This window comes from Meleagris gallopavo, chromosome 15 (genome assembly GCF_000146605.3).
Source record: "Meleagris gallopavo isolate NT-WF06-2002-E0010 breed Aviagen turkey brand Nicholas breeding stock chromosome 15, Turkey_5.1, whole genome shotgun sequence".
NCBI lineage: Eukaryota > Metazoa > Chordata > Aves > Galliformes > Phasianidae > Meleagris > Meleagris gallopavo.
In genome coordinates, this window is record NC_015025.2 from 16,660,328 (window position 1) to 16,679,328 (window position 19,001).

At 42.2% G+C, this 19,001-nt stretch overlaps 1 protein-coding gene across 1 annotated transcript in view; it reads left to right on the plus strand.

Moving 5' to 3' along the window:
- Nucleotides 1-340: 340 nt before the first annotated feature.
- The window catches only part of LOC104913323 (follistatin-related protein 4-like), a 58,128-nt gene continuing 39,467 nt past the window's right edge, over nucleotides 341-19,001 (plus strand). Inside the window, exons 1-2 of the mRNA XM_031555748.1 lie at nucleotides 341-505; nucleotides 11,453-11,486. Coding sequence (XP_031411608.1) covers nucleotides 377-505; nucleotides 11,453-11,486 — 163 coding nt within the window. The 5' untranslated portion in view covers nucleotides 341-376. The remainder of the gene's footprint in view (nucleotides 506-11,452; nucleotides 11,487-19,001) is intronic.

Genomic DNA, 19,001 nt, shown 5'->3' on the forward strand with positions numbered 1-19,001 from the left:
CATCCTCTGATTGTGAGAGGAATAATGATTTTTAGTCACATCACCTTGTTTGGTATGGCTTGCTGCTCATTACAGGTTTGGAAATCCCAGTGCTCTAATTCCACAGGGGTTGTGCAGGAGCAGGCTGAGAGCAGCATGCCCTGTGGGGAAATAGCTCACAAAGCTGTTACCATATGGGAATTCATTGCCTGCACACTGATGGGTGCAGAATAGGAAGACTGTGTCTCACTGAATGTGCCATGGGAGTCTGCAAAGCCCCACCAGCAGTTATGAAGTGGAGGTGGGCTCTGTTGGCTCCTGCCCCTTTCTTGAGTCTGAGCTGGGTTTTATTTTGAGGCTGTTTCATGACTGTTCTCTTGTTTTCAACAGACGTGAAATGATGAAGTCAAGAAGTTTTCCGTTGTCTCTCGTTTTGCTTGGGGCTTTCCTGTCGTTCACAAGGGGATGGATGGACTTGGATGGGAGCAGACGGCCGCACTCAGACCTGGGGAGGCTGCACCAAGAGGTACGGCAGATCGGCTGCTGCTGCAGCTCCTGTTTGTGCTGTTCTCAGGCTTTCTGTACTGTGAAGACAGAACAAGTGGGGGCTTATATCTCTGTGTATTTGTAGAAAGCACATGCTGAGGAGGTCAGCAGAGAAACAGTGATTGTGTAGAGACTATGAAGTATGAGAAGCTGCAGCTCTGGGAGTAAAATTGTGCACCTGGTTGTAGTGGAGATGTGGTCTCAGCCCCCAAAGACTCCGTGGTACGCTCTGTCCTGGGGCATTGGGACAATTGAGCTAAATTTAACGAGCGAACTCTGACCTGGATCTATTTGAGTCACTGAGACTTCAGGTGAAACCTGAGGAAGTCCTTTCTCTGCTTAGCCAAAGGGAAACTGAGGCATGCATAGTTCTGAGGGGACCAGCAAGCTTAAAAGGCCACAGGATCCCTGCTGCAAAGCACAGTGCTGTCAGGAACGTACTGAGGTGGTGGTGTGGCCTTAATGAGTGACAGTGATGTTGATCCAGCATAAGGGGACCTGAATGCACGGCCTGAAGGGGAGGTGGGTGCATCCATGCAGTGGGTGATGCTCGCCAGCATTCAAGCCCTGGGTTTGTGGTAGTGGTGTAGCAGCTGAACCCACTCTGTGCTGAAGGTGACACTGTTGACTTTCCTTGTGGTGATGCTGGTTAGGAGTCTGTTCCCTGCTCTGTGATGTGTCCTATGTAGGCTGTCCTCACCAGAATTTGCAGTGTGATCTTTCTGCTCAGATTCTCACTTTGCTGAAACAGAGGCAGGACAGCAGGGCCGTAAAGCTCCAGAAATGTGATTTTCATAAGAATAGAACAATGAATACTGGAACAACTTTAGTTATTTAATGAGTTTCTGATTACTATATATTTGCTAAATGATTGCTCAAATGGTTGAAAGTGGGATCTGGTGGGGAGGCAAGAGGAAGGACACTGGTATTTTTTGACTCCCGTTGCCTCAAACACTTGTGTGCTGGCAGTCAGTGCCAAGCTAACGATGAGCCCGTGATGGATTCCTGCAGCACTCAGATCTATTTAAGTCTCAGGATTTTTTGTTCTACTTGGAGAATTCCTTTTCTTCTGGCTGACTCCAACTACAAATACCTCTGTTTGTGTGCTTAATTACAGTACAGCAGCTCAAGGCAGTGAAAAAGATGCTTTTTACTGTTTAGCAGGCCTGACAATCCTTTGAATGGAGTTGGATGTTGTGCAATTCTGAGTTCTGCCACAGGTGTTTTGCTTGAGGTGTCTTCCTCTGTTCTGCAAAAGTGAAGGAAATGGTTGCCCTCATCTCCTCTTGTATTTTGTTGCTATCTGGAGTCACCGTATGCAGGCACTGTGATGTTAAGCATGTTTCTGTATTGCCTTAGATCACTTTTGCCCTCTTATTAAAGAAAAATAAGTTTTTGACGTATTTTTGCATCTCAAAATGAAGTCATTCCTCACTAATGCATGTTTGTTACGATTTTTGAAAATGTTACCCTGAATAATTAAATTCATTACTCAAATGATTTTTTTAATATAAACTGTAGAACTATTACAGGACATGAAAGGCGCTCATTCATTTGATCTTGCTCTAAAAACCGTGAAGTTATTGCACCAATTACTTGATGTTGCTTGAGGTGAAAGGATCTAAGCTGGAAATGTATTCGTTCCGATTTGTACAGAATTGATATCAGGTGTGAATATTAAAACTTTAATGTACAAAGGATGCAGTTAAAATAGCTTCAAGGGGTGTCAGAATTCAGGTTTTTTAATAAATTAACTGCATGGAAAGCTTGTTCCAAAAAATGATGCTTGTATGGTGCAACACCAAAATGAATCTGAATACTGAACGCAGCTTTAAGGTAGGGCAGTGAAATTGAGAACTGCTGTTTTCCCTCAAAATGCATTCATTATCTTTCAGAAAATTTAGTCTTAATAAATTTTGTAACAAAACAAGCCATTTAATCTTTTTCTAGTGATATCTGGCTTTGATCAGATGGGAGTTCATCTCCTGTGCTGGCTGCTGGTGGCTGTTTATCCATGGGACCCGTGGCATCTGGCAGCTCAGAGGCTGCGGTCTGTGCCATCCCGCCATGCTGCTCTTTATTCATTAGGAATGTTTGTTAGTTACCAAAAACGTGGCTGCTGATTAATATGTAATTTCATTCACACGCGTTTAAAATGTTGAATCACAAATGGAAAAGCTTCTAGTGATTCTGAAATTGCTTTGGGAATACACAAAGGGTTAATTTACAGGCCAAATAATTTGGAGTGTGCTCTGATCTGAAACGCCTACAAACTTCATCAAAGCAAATGCTTGGCTGTGGGTCACTGACCTTCACTACTACTTGTTCCTATGTAGATCACAACAAGTTTACTGAATCAAAAATATTACTTAATTTATGTTCAGATTGCCAAATCGATTTCTTCGTGGTCTGTTGTGGAATTATTGCGGTTGTGCTTTGCATTTATAAAGGGAAAAATAAGTCTTGAGGCCACAGACTGCAATATACAGCCCTTCTGCATGAGAAATTAACTTTCCAGCACTGCACTGATGTTTCCCTGATGCTCAGCCTTCCACCTCTCAGATTTATGGCTGTTCCTGAGAAGAGATTTGTTTTCTGAAATATTTTAGTCTTGATTGGAATAGCAATAAACATGTGGAGGCAGTCTGAACTTCCTTGGGTATATAATGAACTAAAATAGGAAACCTAATTAAAGAGGATGGTGTTAGTACTGCGCTGAAAAGCATCAGCTTGCCTGGTCCACATTAATTCTGGAGGATGTTGCTGTTGCTTTTGCACTGTGAAACTTCTCAGGCTGCTTCCACGGGGTGCTCCAGCACTTCTACAGCTCCTGGGTGCTGCACGTGGAGCGCTGTGCAGCTGGGATCTGCAGCTTTCTGGGGTGAGCCATCATGAACCAAGTCCTTCTGAGCAGAGTACGTGTCAAAACTCCTGAGTATATAGAGCTTACCAGCTCTGGGGTGAGACTTATGGAAAAGGCTCTGCTCTGCATTGGGCAAAGTTGTTTTTGTGCTGAGGTTGATCGGTGGTTGGTGACCCTGCACGTAGCGGGGGGTTGGATCTAGATGGTCCTTTTCATCCCAGGCCATTCTATGATTCTATGATTAGAGGTGGCCACACTTCACGGACAGCTCTGTGCATTCCTAGAAGGGCTCTGAGGTGCCTCTGAGGCAACGTCTGGGTTCTGGGATCTCTGTTCCCTCCTTGTGTGGGAAGGAGCTCTCAGGAATGCAGTTTCAGAGTCAGTGCTCTGAGGTCACTCATAGTAACTCTGATTTTTTTTTTTTTCTAGCTACTGGAGCACTGTACCAAAGTATCTTAGTTAACATTCATATTTTCCCTCTGTTGCAGTCAGTATGAGGCTGCTTTTCTGTCTGTGCTGAAGCCAGGCTGCTTGCCATGTTTCCTGGGGCAAGTTTCTCTTATGAGAGGGGAAGGCACAGTTCTCAGCTGGTGGTTCATCAGAGCACTGCTGCAGGTCATCAGCAGGACTCCACCTGCAGAAGGGAACACAAATATGCTGGCACAGTGCTGCATCTTCCATTAAATCTTGTATTATTATGTTTTGCAGGGTGCAGCTGGCAGGTAGCCTGGCATATTTGGTAATGGCTGGATAGAGTGAAAGTTGAGAATAATCCTGTGTCGCTGCTGGTCTAAAGGCGGTATTGGGATGTTACTGATAGCTCCCAGGTTGGTGGGCATTTTGCCTCTTCTGGGCCACTGAACCAGAGCTGCTCTGATTTTGTGGAAATAATCTCATTCGGACTTGGGTTCCTTGATCATTTTTGCCTACGATTGTCACCTTATGCCTTTAATTACATAATCAGCCTCAAAGCATCATGTGTAGCTGTGCCAAGTCTTACTTATTTTTATGCTAATGGTTGTTGAAAACGTGTTCTTTTCTAAGGTGTTACAGTTTTCTTATTGGCATCTGGAAGCTTTTGGCTGTGTAGATTATCTATTGTTTGACTTGCTCATTAGTTATGACTTGCATGGCACCCGAACCACTTAAAATCTGCACGTAATAAATGTCACCTTCACCTGCACTGTGACTGCAGCCAGCTGTGTGGTGCCAACCCTCCTGCACAGGGTGAGCCATCCCTTGGTGCCCACGCACAGACTGAACTGTGCTTCTCCAGGAGCATCAGTTACTCCTGGAACTTCTAATCACCTGCAGGTTCTTGCATGTTGTTTCACTTAATGCTGCAGCTGCTTAATCTGAGCAGCAGGGGAGTGATGGGGATGGTTTTGTGCTCCTTCCCCCAGCAAAGTTTTATTTCTGAATCTGACTGGGAAGGGAGCTCTTTGGGAAGTAACATACAAAACTGCAAAGTCTTTTGATAAAAGCTTTTGCTTATAATTCAAATAGAGGCATAATTTCAGAGCATGAGCTTGGAGTTAGACAGGCGCAGTGTATCAATTTTATATGCAGTTGAAGATCTAATATCCTGGTATTTATTTTAGGAATTATTATTAGTAATGTATTCTGCTGTGTGTGTGCTCTTCCTGCCTGTAAGTCAGTTTGCAGAACGGAAGGAAAGAAACAGCTGAATTAAAATCTGTGCTGGGCTCCAGCCTGTCCCTCCTTTAAACATTAATGAAGGTGAAGGGAGACAAACAAGGCCTACATTTATTTTTGTATCACTCAGCTGTTTACTGATAACCCACTCCTTGTTACGTGCATCTGTGGCATCTCTAATAAGCTGCAACTGCTGCTTGTAGACCATTCCAAATCTCAACTGGTGTATTATCCCTTTGGAGATGAAAAGCTTTTCTTCTGTGCCCTGGGTATCAGCATATCCACAGTTGAGAATACTATGGAATATTTTCATGGTGCTTGGATACACGTTAGGGTCCTTCATCTGGAGTTGGGTTGGGTTAGGTCTGAATGCTGCCTCTTGAGGAATGGAGGGACTGTGAGGATGGGGGTTCCTGGCTCTGCTGAGCTGTGGCACAGACTGCCCAGCAGGAATCAAATTTGCATTGGTTTCTAATGTCACAGTTAAGCAAACTGTGAAAAATTGTATCTAGGTAGGGAAATGCTGATATATGCCTGAAGCAGAGAATAACATCGAACTAAAACTTATTTGGCAAATTGGGGGGGGAAGAAAAAAAGACTGAGATGATTTTAACTTGGGTATGATGTGCTGGAGGGTTATGTTTTCTGATATTCTCTTCAGAAGTTAATTAACCTTAAAATACTAAGTACCAACCATTATTTCCCATGTGTAGTGTATCTTCCATTCACAAAAGGCTATAGCAATGGCTTTTAAGGGAAGGCAGCGTGACTTACAGTACTTTCTAGCATCAAGCAGGGCAGTCCTTGGCTTTTTATATTAGAAAGGATACATCTACGTACTCGGAATTCCTGTAACAGGCTTCCCCTGAGCTTCCAGATCACAATGTGGAAATTTATGAAGCTCTACCTGAGATTCTAATCTGAAGTCCAAAAATAGTGTGTAAAATCAGAGGCAGTGATTATCTCAATTGGTGACCATATACGTGAGCAGATGATAACGTGGGATGTGGGACATTAAAGATTCTCTCTTTCTTACCAGACAGGGTAAATCTGGATTTCCAACTTCTGTACCAATTCCAAGCTTTCTCTAAACAGTAGTGTGATTTTTTTTTTCCTCTTGTGCCTGGACAAAAAAAGTGAGGTGGATATTCTTTCTCGTTAACATTGTTCTTTAAAAATAAACTATACTGTTTGTGACTGTAAACATGAAATCCTGGTTGTTAAAGCATGCTGCATATTTGTCATAACAGCTGCATGTGCTGCAGCCCATACGTAGAGTGGCTCACCCACCCTGCATTAGGTGTCAGTGCAAATTTCTTGACTTCCCTACTTGATATAAGGAAGAACGTGCTCTGAAGGGGGGGAAAATGATCCCTGCCATATCACTCTGCTAATAGAACAGCTACTTTTTTATTAATTTGCTAAATGAGTTAGGGCTGTATATTTGGAAATCGTACAGCAGTTAGGCTGATCCTGGGAGCACTTCCCTGGAGACTTGGTGTGCGCAGATGTAATGTCTAACTCTCTGATGGACCCACCATCAGTGCAGCTGCACGTGCTGAATTTGCTTTATCTAAGTGCAAGCACTGCAGTCCTGTCGTTAGTACTTAGAGGATTGCTACAGTCCAGCAACAGCAGGACCATGGATCTGAAATGTTACCTGTTCTTTTGCATCTCTTCCACACACTGCATTGGTTGGCTTTGGCCAAGTCCCCTACACTCGCATTTGCTTATAGTTATTTTAAGTAAATAACCTTATTAACTAGGATATTTCATCATCTAGTGATGAAATAGACATCAGTATTAAAGGACAAGACTGAAAACACTGCAAAATGATCCTTTGAATTGCTGTAAACTGCCCCTTAAAGGGCTGTTTGGTACCAAACTTGGTACATGTTAGACGCATGCTTGAGTGATGAGAATAGCAAATGCACAGCCATTTACAAATATCTAAATAGTGGTGTGTGAAAGGGAGGGAATTAAGGAAAGAAAAGAAACAGAAATACAAAGGCGTTGTTTTGTAAAGATTCACTCCTTAAAATGTTATACTGGGCTATTGCTCTGCTGCTGGTCATGTACTTCTGGGGGGGGGGGAGGGGGTTTATAAGAAGCGGTATTCTGGTTTCAGCTGAAGGAAAGCAGACAGGAACTTGCCTTTCCTGATTTCAGATGTAATTGTGACTGTTTAATTACTAATGTTGCAGTGTTCTCACTCTTCAAATCAGAATGCCAGGATTTTCATGGGAGTGCATGTGGATGTGCGGGGACAAAAAACAAGAACAGTTACAGAAGGTTTTCTGCTCCCTTTTGGTGGATTATGAATGTACACTGCACATCAATTAGAAACAGAGTATAAAGTGCTATTACTTAATGTAATTCCTGAGAGTGCTGGACTCTGCATGCTTTTCAGCAGTGTTTCAGGATGAGGAGCCTTGTTCTGCACTCCCTCTTATTTCTATCACTAATGACTGCCAGTAAATCCATTTCTAGCTCCTCAGCCACCAAGCAGTGTGTTACATTATGTATTCCCTATGTGTAGTTGCAGTTAACTCTGTACAAATCTTTTCTACCTACCCATGTTTGTTCTGAATGAAATGTGATTCTTATTCCAGAAGTACTCTGTGCGCCCATGATTTAGCATTAATCAGGAGCCTGTAACACAAACTGGCTATTATGTCTTGGCAGGACATCTCAATGTTGTCTTCAAAAAGATCATCATTCCCTTTCTGCAAAAGCAGAAAAAGACTTGGTGCAAAAAAGTCATTAAATTGCATGAGTATCATGCATGGATGTGTGTAACATTTCCCCACAGCAGCTACTGGGGGAGTGAAGCTGTAATAGAAGGCAGTGAACTGTTGCTCTTTCTCCTTGTTCCATCTAACCTAGATAGAATTAATAATTGTACTTAATGACACTGCAACTGCTCTGATTTGTAGATGGAGGTTTGGTTGGTCTTTCAGAGAGCAGTTTTCCAGTAGGTAGTTGTCTTGTGAAAAGCAATGCTGGAGCAAACATACTACATTGATTTCCACATAAACAATGATTAGGCACTTCACATACAGAGCAGAGGGGCCCTTTGTTCTGCATTCGATTAACTGACTTTAAAAGGAAGGAAATAGGTGCCGAAATTGAGTCTTGACAAATAAAATTGCTCTGTTGCATTAATGCTACAGTTTTCGTGAAGTTTTATAGAAGGGATAAATTTTTTCACTGAAAACTTATGATCTATGCTCTGGTAAAACTAGATTTTTAGTTAAAGAAATTTGCAGTCACCAAAAGGTGGCTGTGGAATAAATCTAATATATAACCATCTGCTTTGTCTTCTGCAGAACAGTGTTCCTCAGGCAATGCATCTGAGAACTTTAATGGCATTTTATCAAAACAGTTTGGTTCTCTGCTGATGTTATTAAAACTTGTGTGATTTTTTACTGGAGAACAGCATTTTACTCTTCAAAGAAGGGGAGACTGCTCCTTTCTGTGAGGATTGCTGCCGTCACAGCGTGCGTCACAGTGCTGTGCTGTGGCCAGCCGTACCAGCAGTGAGTCTGAGCAGCGTGTTAGATCGTTAATAGAAAGGTTGCCTTGTTCAGCAGACCCTCAAGGAGGGAAATTAGCATCATTTCTTACTTTCTGTGCTGTAAAAATGAAATGAGGCTCAGGCAAACTAAGAACAAAACGAGTCCTTGCTGTAGCTCCACTTTACTTGGGGGGACTGAGTTGTTTGTACCTGGAGCTGATGCCTTTCTGTGGCCACTGCGGTCCTACCGCAGCTGTTGGGTATTTCTTTTTTCCCTTTCTCAGCTCCTGTCTACATTTCTGCAATACTTTCTGCTTTCGATACTATTGGCCTTTTCTCTGTGATAGAGTGTACCAGGCACTGATATTCTCCCAGGTAACGAAGCGATGTTTTGCAGCATGACCTCATCTTCTCCTGTTGAATTGCTATCAAGATTTTCCTCTGTGTACTGTCTTTTTTTTTTTTGATAGTTTACATTCATTAGGGCTTCTTATTATAAAGGGAAGCAGTGTGAAAGAAGGGGAACTTTGAAGACCAACCTTTGTGTTGTTTTTTCTACAGCTCTTTCATGGAAATACCAAAAGGGTATTTAATACAAGAGAGTTGACACTTGAATTTTTTGTAGTGCATGGTTGTCTTTTTTTCCTTTTGATCAATATAATAGTCGTAATTAGTTTTACTGTTTCTGAGCCTTTGAACTGCAGAGAATTCAAGCAGCTTGTTGCAGCGAGGGACTCCAGAGGAACTTTAAAAGTACTCTTCCCTTTTGCATATATTCTGTGTACACAGGCTTAATGATACCAGGCTGTGTCTGGATTTTTTCATCCTGTGCCCCACCTCTCAAACTAATATTTTGAAAAGCTTTGAGAGGTCCCTGGAGTGTAACTGCCTACACAGCTCGGAGCTTTGCTGCCTAAAGAGGATAAATGCTTTGAAGTCTGTACTAATCCTGACTGCCATTTCACATATTTCTCAAGATCACTGAGGTAGAATCCTATGGGGAATAACGAATAAATGTTTTTATAAGCAAATACCCCTTTTTATTGTTTATCTCCCTCTGTTAGCACAGAGGGTTCCAAGGAGCCTATTTCTGCCTTTCTGATAATCTTTTTGGTGAGAACTTTGTTTTCAAGGTAGTGTGTCTGTCCCTTGCAGGGAAGAGAATCTCCCTCTGTGGTGTGCACACCAATAGTGATGATGGATGAGCTACAGTTTGTCTCTGGGGTGGAGCAGGCCAGGCCCAGGCGTGTGATGGGCTTCATCCTCAGCCTGCAGCGAGGACCAGGCCTGGCTGGGAGCCCCGATGTCACTGCTGGAACCTGGGGTGACAGGACAGAAAGGGCTGGAAACAGATATCTGCAGCCATGTAGTGTGTGCTGTGTGTGAAACTCCTCGTGTTGATGTGATCCTGTCTGGTGCCTCCAGGTTTGGAGATGCAAGGCCTGCAGGAATCAGCGGGGCAGGTGCTGCTGTTTCTCCTTGAGCTTGTTTTGCTTCTGCTTATTTCTACCTTCTGTCGTATAGAAAAGCTTTTTCTTCTCATTGTGTGCTCCAGTGGCAGCATGTGGATGGATTTCATGACATACTACACGGTTTTACTTCCCTTTGTCTAAGCACGGTCTGCAGGGAGTTATTTGTAAGTGCAAACAAAGCACAAATAAAAACCATAATAAGCATCAGGTGGGTCAGAAGGCTCAGGTGGCTGGGAAGGCTGTGTGTGTTATTTTCCTATCAAAAGGAGGAAAGAAAACACCTTTTTATTTCATTCTCAGATAAACATCTGAGAGCAATGAACACTAAGGGGGTGAAATGAAGTTAAATAAAGCATATCCACAAGATGAAAAGACTGCTTAATGAGTGTTTAGTGCAAGGCCAGAAAGCTTGCTGCTGTTCCCTGTGTCTGTGCTGTAGGGGATGTGGATAGGAAAACAGCTTTTAAAAAAGGGAAGCAGAAGGTGAGCTGTTAGTGAAGGTTCATCTAATGCAGCAAGGGCAGCCCTGGGTGCCAGCATGGGGCTGGGTGGGAAGCAGCTGCTGGCACCAGTGCTGGCATCTGATGCGTCCCCAGCTCCTTTGGTAGAAACTGTGCTGGCATCCACCTGAGCATCTTTGGGATCTTCCAGCTGTAGGACTGTGCCCAGGGGGCTGATCCTGTATGAGCAGGCAGTGTCCAGGATAAAATGACACGGAGCAGGTAATGGGAAGGATGGCCTCTGACCCCACTGTATTCAATACTGGCTACAAGAAATAATTTAGTGATGGAAATTGAAAGCATTTGTAATTAATCTGTGAATAACTTTCCCACTTGAAATTAAATATTTATTACCTTGAAGTATCACCACCATTAGTACAAGTGGATAAGTTGTCTGGGAGTGCAGTACCCACTGGGACTTTAAGCAGTGTGTGTCTTTAAAAGGTGTATGGTGGGAGGTAGTAGTGATGCTTTGCAAGAAACAGAGCAGATGTAGCTGTGCAAATACTGAAGTGAGCACGAGTACCCTGGTTATTCTGAAATTATTCAGGTATTTGAGACAGGTCCTGCTAAAGATTTCTAATTCTTTCTTCCCCCCCTTGATCCCAAATTCTTAGTATATTAATAAAAATAATAAAACCTTTTAACAACTGAAAAAAAATCAATTTAAGGTAAGGTATTGTGCTCTATCATGTAACCTACTGCAGAATGATGAATCACTTCAGGTGATGTATTAATCTACCAAAATATTTGTGAACAAACCTAAATGTTTATTTGCAATTACTCAGCTGCTGTGTAGAACTTCATGGATGCTTCTCTGTGACAGTGACTAATGTTTTTAGGGATTTCTGTTCTTGCTGGCTTTGAACAATTCTTGTACTTTTCAAAAAACCACAAACAATTCTCTTTTTCCTTATAGATATCCGGAAGGTTTGAAGTCACAAGAAGAAAAGGTAGGAAAGTTTTCTTTCAATCTGCTTGTTGGTGTTGAGTATTCTTGCAGTGACTTCTTAAAACAAACATGAGTTTACACATTTGAAAGGGTGTACTGCTGCCAGATTTCAAAGGCTGCCTCCTAGCATTTGCCTGACAGATTTTTAAAGTAGTGACTTGTAGATTTTTTTTTTAAATGCAAAGTTTTTCTTCCTGCACAGAATTACGTGACAGTTGTGGGGGTGCAAGTCAGAGTTGGAGTGCTAGCAGATGATCTGAACTCTGACCCTGGGAGCATTTTAGGGGTGGAAAAAAGGCTTGAACAAGGCTTTCAATGCATTTATGTGCTTCAAATCCCCCAACCCCTCCAACACAGTGCAAGAACGTTGAGCTCAGGTCCTGCTCCTGCGTACTCCTTTGCATTGGTGTTAGTAATGGTTGCTTGCTGCTGTGAGCGGCTCATTGGTGGTTCCTGGCAGCTGCATAAGAGTTGGCCATCAAAGAGCTCCTTCTGGTTACTCATTTTTGATTTTGTTTAGAAGTTTTCTGAAAGTTTTCATGCAGTTTTGTTTCATCTCTGTTTGTATAATGTGAAGTGGGAGGCTCTCTGCTGTTGAACAAATGAATGCTTTCCCTGTTTTTATTCAGTAACTACTTTTATTGCTTTGGGCATCCTGTATATCACAAAGAGGTTGTAACTAGCACTGTTCCTTTGTATGAAAGGAAAGGCTAGGTACAAGTGTAACTTGTCATCTGGGCAATGACTGGATTTCTTGTGTTTTTCATGGTGGTCATGGCTTTCCAGGCCAGGGCTCTGCAGCCCAGTGAGGCTGAGACAGCAGAGGGACTTGAACAATTTAAATAATAGCTGTTGCTGTAGAAGAAATTTTGTTAGGTTTTTGGCATGTGTATATTTGACCAAACTTCTGCCAAATGATTTTCTACCGCTTTTCTAATGAGGAAATTCTGTTTTATCAGACTTCAGTCAGCCTCAATCTGAGGAGGGCTTTTGGGTTGTTGAAGTGGATCTAAGATGTAGAGAAACAGTCTTGCTTCCTAGATGTGGAGGCATTTATCTAACTGTAGAGTGTGTGGTGCAGTTCATTACTGATGTACAGACTGAGTCCAGTCTTGCTCTGGTGGAAAAAAGAATTTAATGAACAAAATTTTGTGAAAGTACCACAAGTCTGAGTTGAGATGTGATTTGGGTCTCCAAGGTCTACTTACCATTGAAAGTATCCAGAACACCTACGAATTTAAATAACAATTTTTGGAAGTAATACTGAGTTTATGGGTTGTGCAGGTGCTCTGAAAATGTTCCTTGCCAGTAGTGATTGGATTTTGAGTTCAGTGGCTCTAAACACTGAATTTCCAGGCTCAGGTGGATTTTTTTTTTGTCTTCACAGAATGGGCAAGGTTTGATTTCTGTTTGGAGGGTTTAATGTAGCAATCTCTGAACAGAAAGCACTTCTTGAGAGTGAAACAAAAGCTTATTATACTGAGTGTATTTCTGCCAAAGGAGTTATCTGTCAGGAGGCTTAGGTACAGGTGTGGAGGGAGTGGAGAAAAGAGTGGCAGCCAAGAAGACTGCCATTCAGTGTGGTCTCAGAAATGAGGTGTCTGAAGGACTGCAAACTCCTTGGAATTCGGGAAGAAAATGCCAACATGGTAAGTACACACTGGTCAATAAAGCCGGTGGGTTTGCTGAGCTGCCTGGGGATTTCTCAGCAATGATTAAGGATGGTCATCTCTGAAGTCAGCCCTCAGAAGTTCCTGTACAACAATCCAACAAGTCTCCTTCAGGAACCTGATGAGCATTCAGTGTTTGCAGAGCAGATATACTTAAGCCTAGAAAAAAAACAACAGGGATGTTTAAAAAAAAAATAAATGCACACAATCTATTATAAATTGTTATATTATGTGATCTGATTTTAAAATTGAGGCTTTTTTCTTTAGAGTAGTAATTGTTGGGGATCATGACTTGTTTTCACCTGAGGAAACTAGAGAGGATCGCAAGAGGTTCGAATGTTTCTTCTTGGAGAAGGTGAATGTTGTGAATGTCATTCCCCATCCCCGGTGGAATATTTGGCTTTGTGGTTGAAAGCTGAAAAAATGAAACTTGAAAATATCAAACAGAAGTCACCACAAATAAGAGGGCTGTAGCAAGCATATTCTATTTATTACATTTATTATTACTTTTGTTATCTAGTGATTGTGGATGTGCAAGGGCAATTTTAAACGTTTTTGCTGGAGTAGGGGGCAGTCCTGGCTTACACTTCTCAGATGTCTTTCTTTTTGGGCAAAAGGCTTGATTTCTTTAGATTGAAGGAGTTTCCTTCTTTCAAATGAAATAAAGCCTTGGTCGTTGTCAGATGGTCCATGGGTAAACACTGACTCACTGTACTTATTTCTTTCAACAAATAGTCCATTTAATAGGCACTTGATGGTCAGTTCTGCCGGGACTAGTAGGGTTGTATTTAATAGATGGAAGAAAGATGTGAAAACACTTCTTTTTTTTTTTTTCTACTGTGGATAAGCCTATTTAAACTGGGATGCTTTTGGTTTCCAGAGTCAGGACTGCATATGCTGGAGAAATTTTGAAGCATCTCCAAAGCCCATTACAATCGATGAATGGCTTCCTTTGGCTTCTGTGGGCACGGGATCAAATATAATTACATGAACTTTTAATTGCTGTGGTATGGAGGGGAGATGCCTCCCTGACTGCAGCTGGCAGACAGCTTCCTCTGTGATGTATGAAGACTGATTTCTTTCTGAATTTAAGCGGCAGAGGTGGCAGATCTGTTTTGTTCCTGGGATGTCGAGCTGGTGTTTGGTTATTATCCTTTGAAGCTAAAAATGCTCTGTGAACTGAAAAAATTCATTCTGGTAGCTGATTAGAAGCTGCAACAATATTTTTGTATTTCCCGTTTAATCCCATCGAGTTGAAATTTTGCTCTCAGACACAACCCAGTGCAGTTTGCATCTGCATTATACTCCTATAATGGAAAAAAGAACGTGACACGAGACACAGGATTTTGTGATGCCTTCTTTAAAAAGAAAAACAAAACCCAGCATGTGGTTAATAAGCAGGATTTGAATACCATTTTCTTGCTCTTATAAACTCAAGTCGGGGAGCAAGTTAGAGCAGGCAGGCTTTTCCAAACTATCCAGCCTTCTTACATTTTCTATCTAAATGCTTTCTAATTATTTACTCTATACATCTACACAACTGTGCCTCCATGCAGTTCTTGCAGTGAAGATGCAGTATTGCCTCAAAATTCTTACTTTCTGAATTATTCTCATCTCAATGCCTGCTGGCACTCTGGTGAGTGTATGTTGAGCAGATGAGCTCCCTGCACTGGGGAGGTGAGTGGAGGGTGTGATCTGGCCCTTCTGTCCAGGTGTGGATGTCTCTGATGTCAGATGTTAGCATTATTGCTGGTTTCCTGTAGCATTCAAGAAAGGGAAATTGAGTAAAAATGTTAATAACCTGTATTTTCATATCAGTTGCTGAGGATAGTGAAAAGGTGCAAGAGGACTGGTGGGACACAACAGGGCAAGAACAGGGGTTGAAAGGAAAGCTGCAGTTCATGCTGGCCAGTGGATGATGCATGAGTTTAGTGAAAGAGTGAGAAGAGCATTCAGCAGAAAACTGGGAGGCTAAAAAATTTATAGCAAGCAGAAGTGCCAGACCAAGCTCCGAAGGGTACACCTGTGAGCATTTGGCTTTACAGTGGCTGGGCTTAACTTCGAAGATAGAGATTTCACTGTCTGATCAGTAGATATGTTCATATGATCCACCTTGATTCCTGTTAAAGAGGAAAATAACTTGTATAAAAACCATGTACTTCCACATCTAATTCTGTGCATTCAGTAGAAGGGGCATCTGGTGGTTTTCCTGATTAATTAACCACATAAGGTCTAATTCTGTAACTTGTGGAGCTGACAAATGCTCCTACTGCTTTTGGCAGTGCAGGGCTAAAGGGTGCTCAGTACCCAGAATAAGTTGTATGCAGACTAGAACTGTATGACCATATGTGTGGATAGTCACTAAGCAGAGAGCTAGATTTTCAGACACAAACAAGCAAAGCCATGCTGAATTTAATGGACCTCTTTCTCTTTACTAGCTGAGGATCTAGTCCAAACACGTATAAAACTTTTAATTTGTTTTTATGTTGCTCACAATCATCCATTCAACAAATTAGTGTCAAAAGATGCTTTCTAAACCATTCAGCCAAGAAATGTTCAAGCAGATTGCTTCCACTTTGTTTGTCCATATAATCTTAAATGAGATGTAACTCCAGGCTTATTCAAACAGATGATATCGAACTACCATAAAGACCTGAACTTTGGCTGTCTTTTCAGCATTAAAAGGTTGAAGCCTTTTCTTTGAAGTAGTCTCAAGCTCAGTATTGTGAAAGCCTTATTTGTATTTTTATATATTTAATGATATGGAATCATCATTGCTGTAGTGAACTACTGGTTACCATGAAGACTATAGAACAGAAAACACAGAAGTTGCAGTAGTTTTATTGAAAGTTTTTGGGCGTGCATCAGTTTAGCAGGGGTGGAGGATCCTGCCAATAGCTTAAGAAAAATTTCATTATTTGCCACTTATGCCCTAGATGAAAAACTGAGTCATGGTTATAAAACAGTAATGCCCTTTAGAGTTTCTGTTGACTTCATCTTTTCCTTTTGCACATCGCAAATTTCCACCTATCCATGGAAGATGAAAGGCTCTCAAATCTTGGCAGGAGCAGCCAAGTTTTTCTCTTCAGCCCCTTCAGGGACACAGTGAAGCAATCAGCTGTAATTTCTTTTATAGTAAATCACCTATTAATTTCCCATCCCATTGTTCTCTTCCTATTGCTAGAGTCCAAGAAATCTTTGTTCCTTATGTCCTGGTCAAATCTCCTGGAAATCAATAGCTGTGCTCCAAAAGATCTTGGCTGTCAGGTAATTCAAATGACATTTAGACTTAAAGGTACTACACAAATGTATATACCTCTGTGTGTATGCTATGTATGTATCAAATTGGCGTGTTTCTAGAGAGGCAGGCTAACCCAAAGTGGGAGTAGAGGTTGGACAAAGTTCTTCACTCCCACATATGTCAGCATCAGTGTTTAATTATAATTTGTTATATTTTATGGCTCTAGGTGATGTGAGTTAACAGAGTAAAACCATGTGGAGGGAGAAGGACCCAAAATAGTTGACTCATTTGCTGGTGTTAGCCACAGTAGTTAATAATCTGCCCATACTGCCTTATTGTAGCTGTTGGCACTATGCACACATGCATGGGGCTCTGAGCAAGGATGAGTGGATGCAAACACCATCAACATTCTGAACAAAACCGAGCCCCTTCCAGAGCTTGATCACTCTCTTCATGAAGGAATTCTTCTTAATATCCAATCCAAACTTCCTCTGGTGCTACCTAAAGCTGTACCTTTTCCTACCACTTGTCACATGAAAAAGACTGGCAGCTTCCTTCTTGTGACCTGCCTTCAGGAGCCCAATTACAGCAGTCATTCCTTTCTAACTCCTGTTTTCTCGTTCCTTGATGTTGTCACCCTCTTCTCTGCATGTTTAAAAAAACTCTCTACCTTTTTGTCTCTGAGTCTGGCACAGTATTTCATTTAGCAACCTGTGCACCTGTCCAAGCCACAGACAGACACTTTCTTTGGGAGAATGCTGAAACAGTGTCAAATGCTTTACTAAAAACCAGGTAAACAGCATCTCCAGCCTTTCCCTCATCTACTAAGAAGGTCATCCTGTCATAGAAGGAGACCAGGTAAGCCAGGCAGGACGTGCCTTTCATAACCCTGTGCCAGCTGCAGCTGATCACTCAGTTGTCATCCCACAACACAGAGAGGACAATTGAAATGATCTGCTCTATAATCTTCCCTGGTACTGAGGTTGGACTGACAGCCTGTAATTCCCTGGATCCTCCTTCCTGCCCTTTTTGTGGATTGCAGTTGCATTCCCTGATCTCTGTTCCCAGCCCCTCTCCTGTTAGACAGGGCTGCTGGTAAATCACTGAAGTCAAATACAGTTGTTACAGAGCCCAGTGCACGGTGTGGAAGCCTCTCCCCTATTGAGAAGGCTTGCAAACAATGTTGAAAGGTGCATATTTGCTGGAAACCCTGAGTTGCCAGGCCACAGTACAATAAACTGTTTTGTGAGGGTTAAAGAAAAATGAGCAGGTGTTTCTAGTAAATGCAGCAGAGTGTAGTACGTAAATATTCAAGTCTTTTTACCCACTGTGTATCGAACCAGCAAAATAGCAGACTGCGGACTTACAGTCAGAGATCCCAATGTCCAGGATTGCTTCTGGGCTCAATGAATTTAAGTCATGATTTGAAATATGCTGGTAGGCCACTTAATGTGCAAGAGCACAGTATATTTTCAGTTAGCCTTATCAGGTATCAGCATGCCATTTCTTCCTAAACTGAGCTTTTATCACAAGGCAGAGCAATTAAGTTAATATTCCAGGGCTTCAACTTGCTGCCCAAAGATGAGATAAATGAAGACAAGTTGCCCTCTTTGTGCTCTCTTAGTTCAAGCAGCCATAACCAGGTGGCTGTGGCCTTTACCTGTGATGGCAGTGGTGTGCCAAGCATTCCTGGTTAGCCCAGCTGAAGCAGGGAGCACTCATGCTGCCCTTCCATTGCCTTTGGTGCTGCTGGACTCTGTCAGGGCAGTGGCTACAAGGTGAGATTGGTGGCATTTGCAGTACGTACCTGTGGGTCCAGAGTCATCTTCCACTGTGTCAAATTCTCAGCAAACCCTGGGGCCAGGCTGGCTCGTAAGCTAAGTCCTTGGGTGCTGCTGTAGGAAATACCCAGTGAATGTGTTCTCAGCGGGCTGTGTTGTGTTGGTGAGTGTTTCTTTCAGACTGCACACTTCCAAGCCAGATTTCAGCTCGGTGATTAGTATGCCAGTATATTTTTAATAGGAAATTATGAGTCTGTAAAATGTTCCAGTTGTTCTTGGTGTTTGGAAAAGAACTCGTGTGCATAACGTGATGCAGTTACTTTTCTAAAAGGGTTTTCATTGTGCACCTAACAGCACATTTACTGTATTTGGTAGACCAAAATAGAGCTAGAATAGAATGAATAAGCCATTTTGGTCCGTTGGGTAAACTCTGAAAGTTAAAGCATTTGTAAATATGTATTTTGCCAGCAGAGCTGATTGGTGATTCTGAGTCTGCTCCAGTCTCTGAGACAAGTAATCAAGGTTTAATAGCCTTCCATAAATATTTCCTTGTTTGTCACAAGGCAGCGGTTATTTATCTATGCCATACTGCTTGTTTGCTGTTTGATGAGATCTGTAGGAGAATATGAGAACAGTTTGTTGGTTTGCATACAACTGTAAGGCATTATAACCACTGAGAGCCACTTCCCTTGTGGGATGAGGTATGAGGGGTAGAATTCCTTTCATTTAGAAAGTGGGACTGTGGTCCTCACATCCCAGCCCCTTCTCCTCCCTCTTTTCACCCTTGCCTCTCAGAGGTGCTTTGTCTTAAGACCACTCCTTTT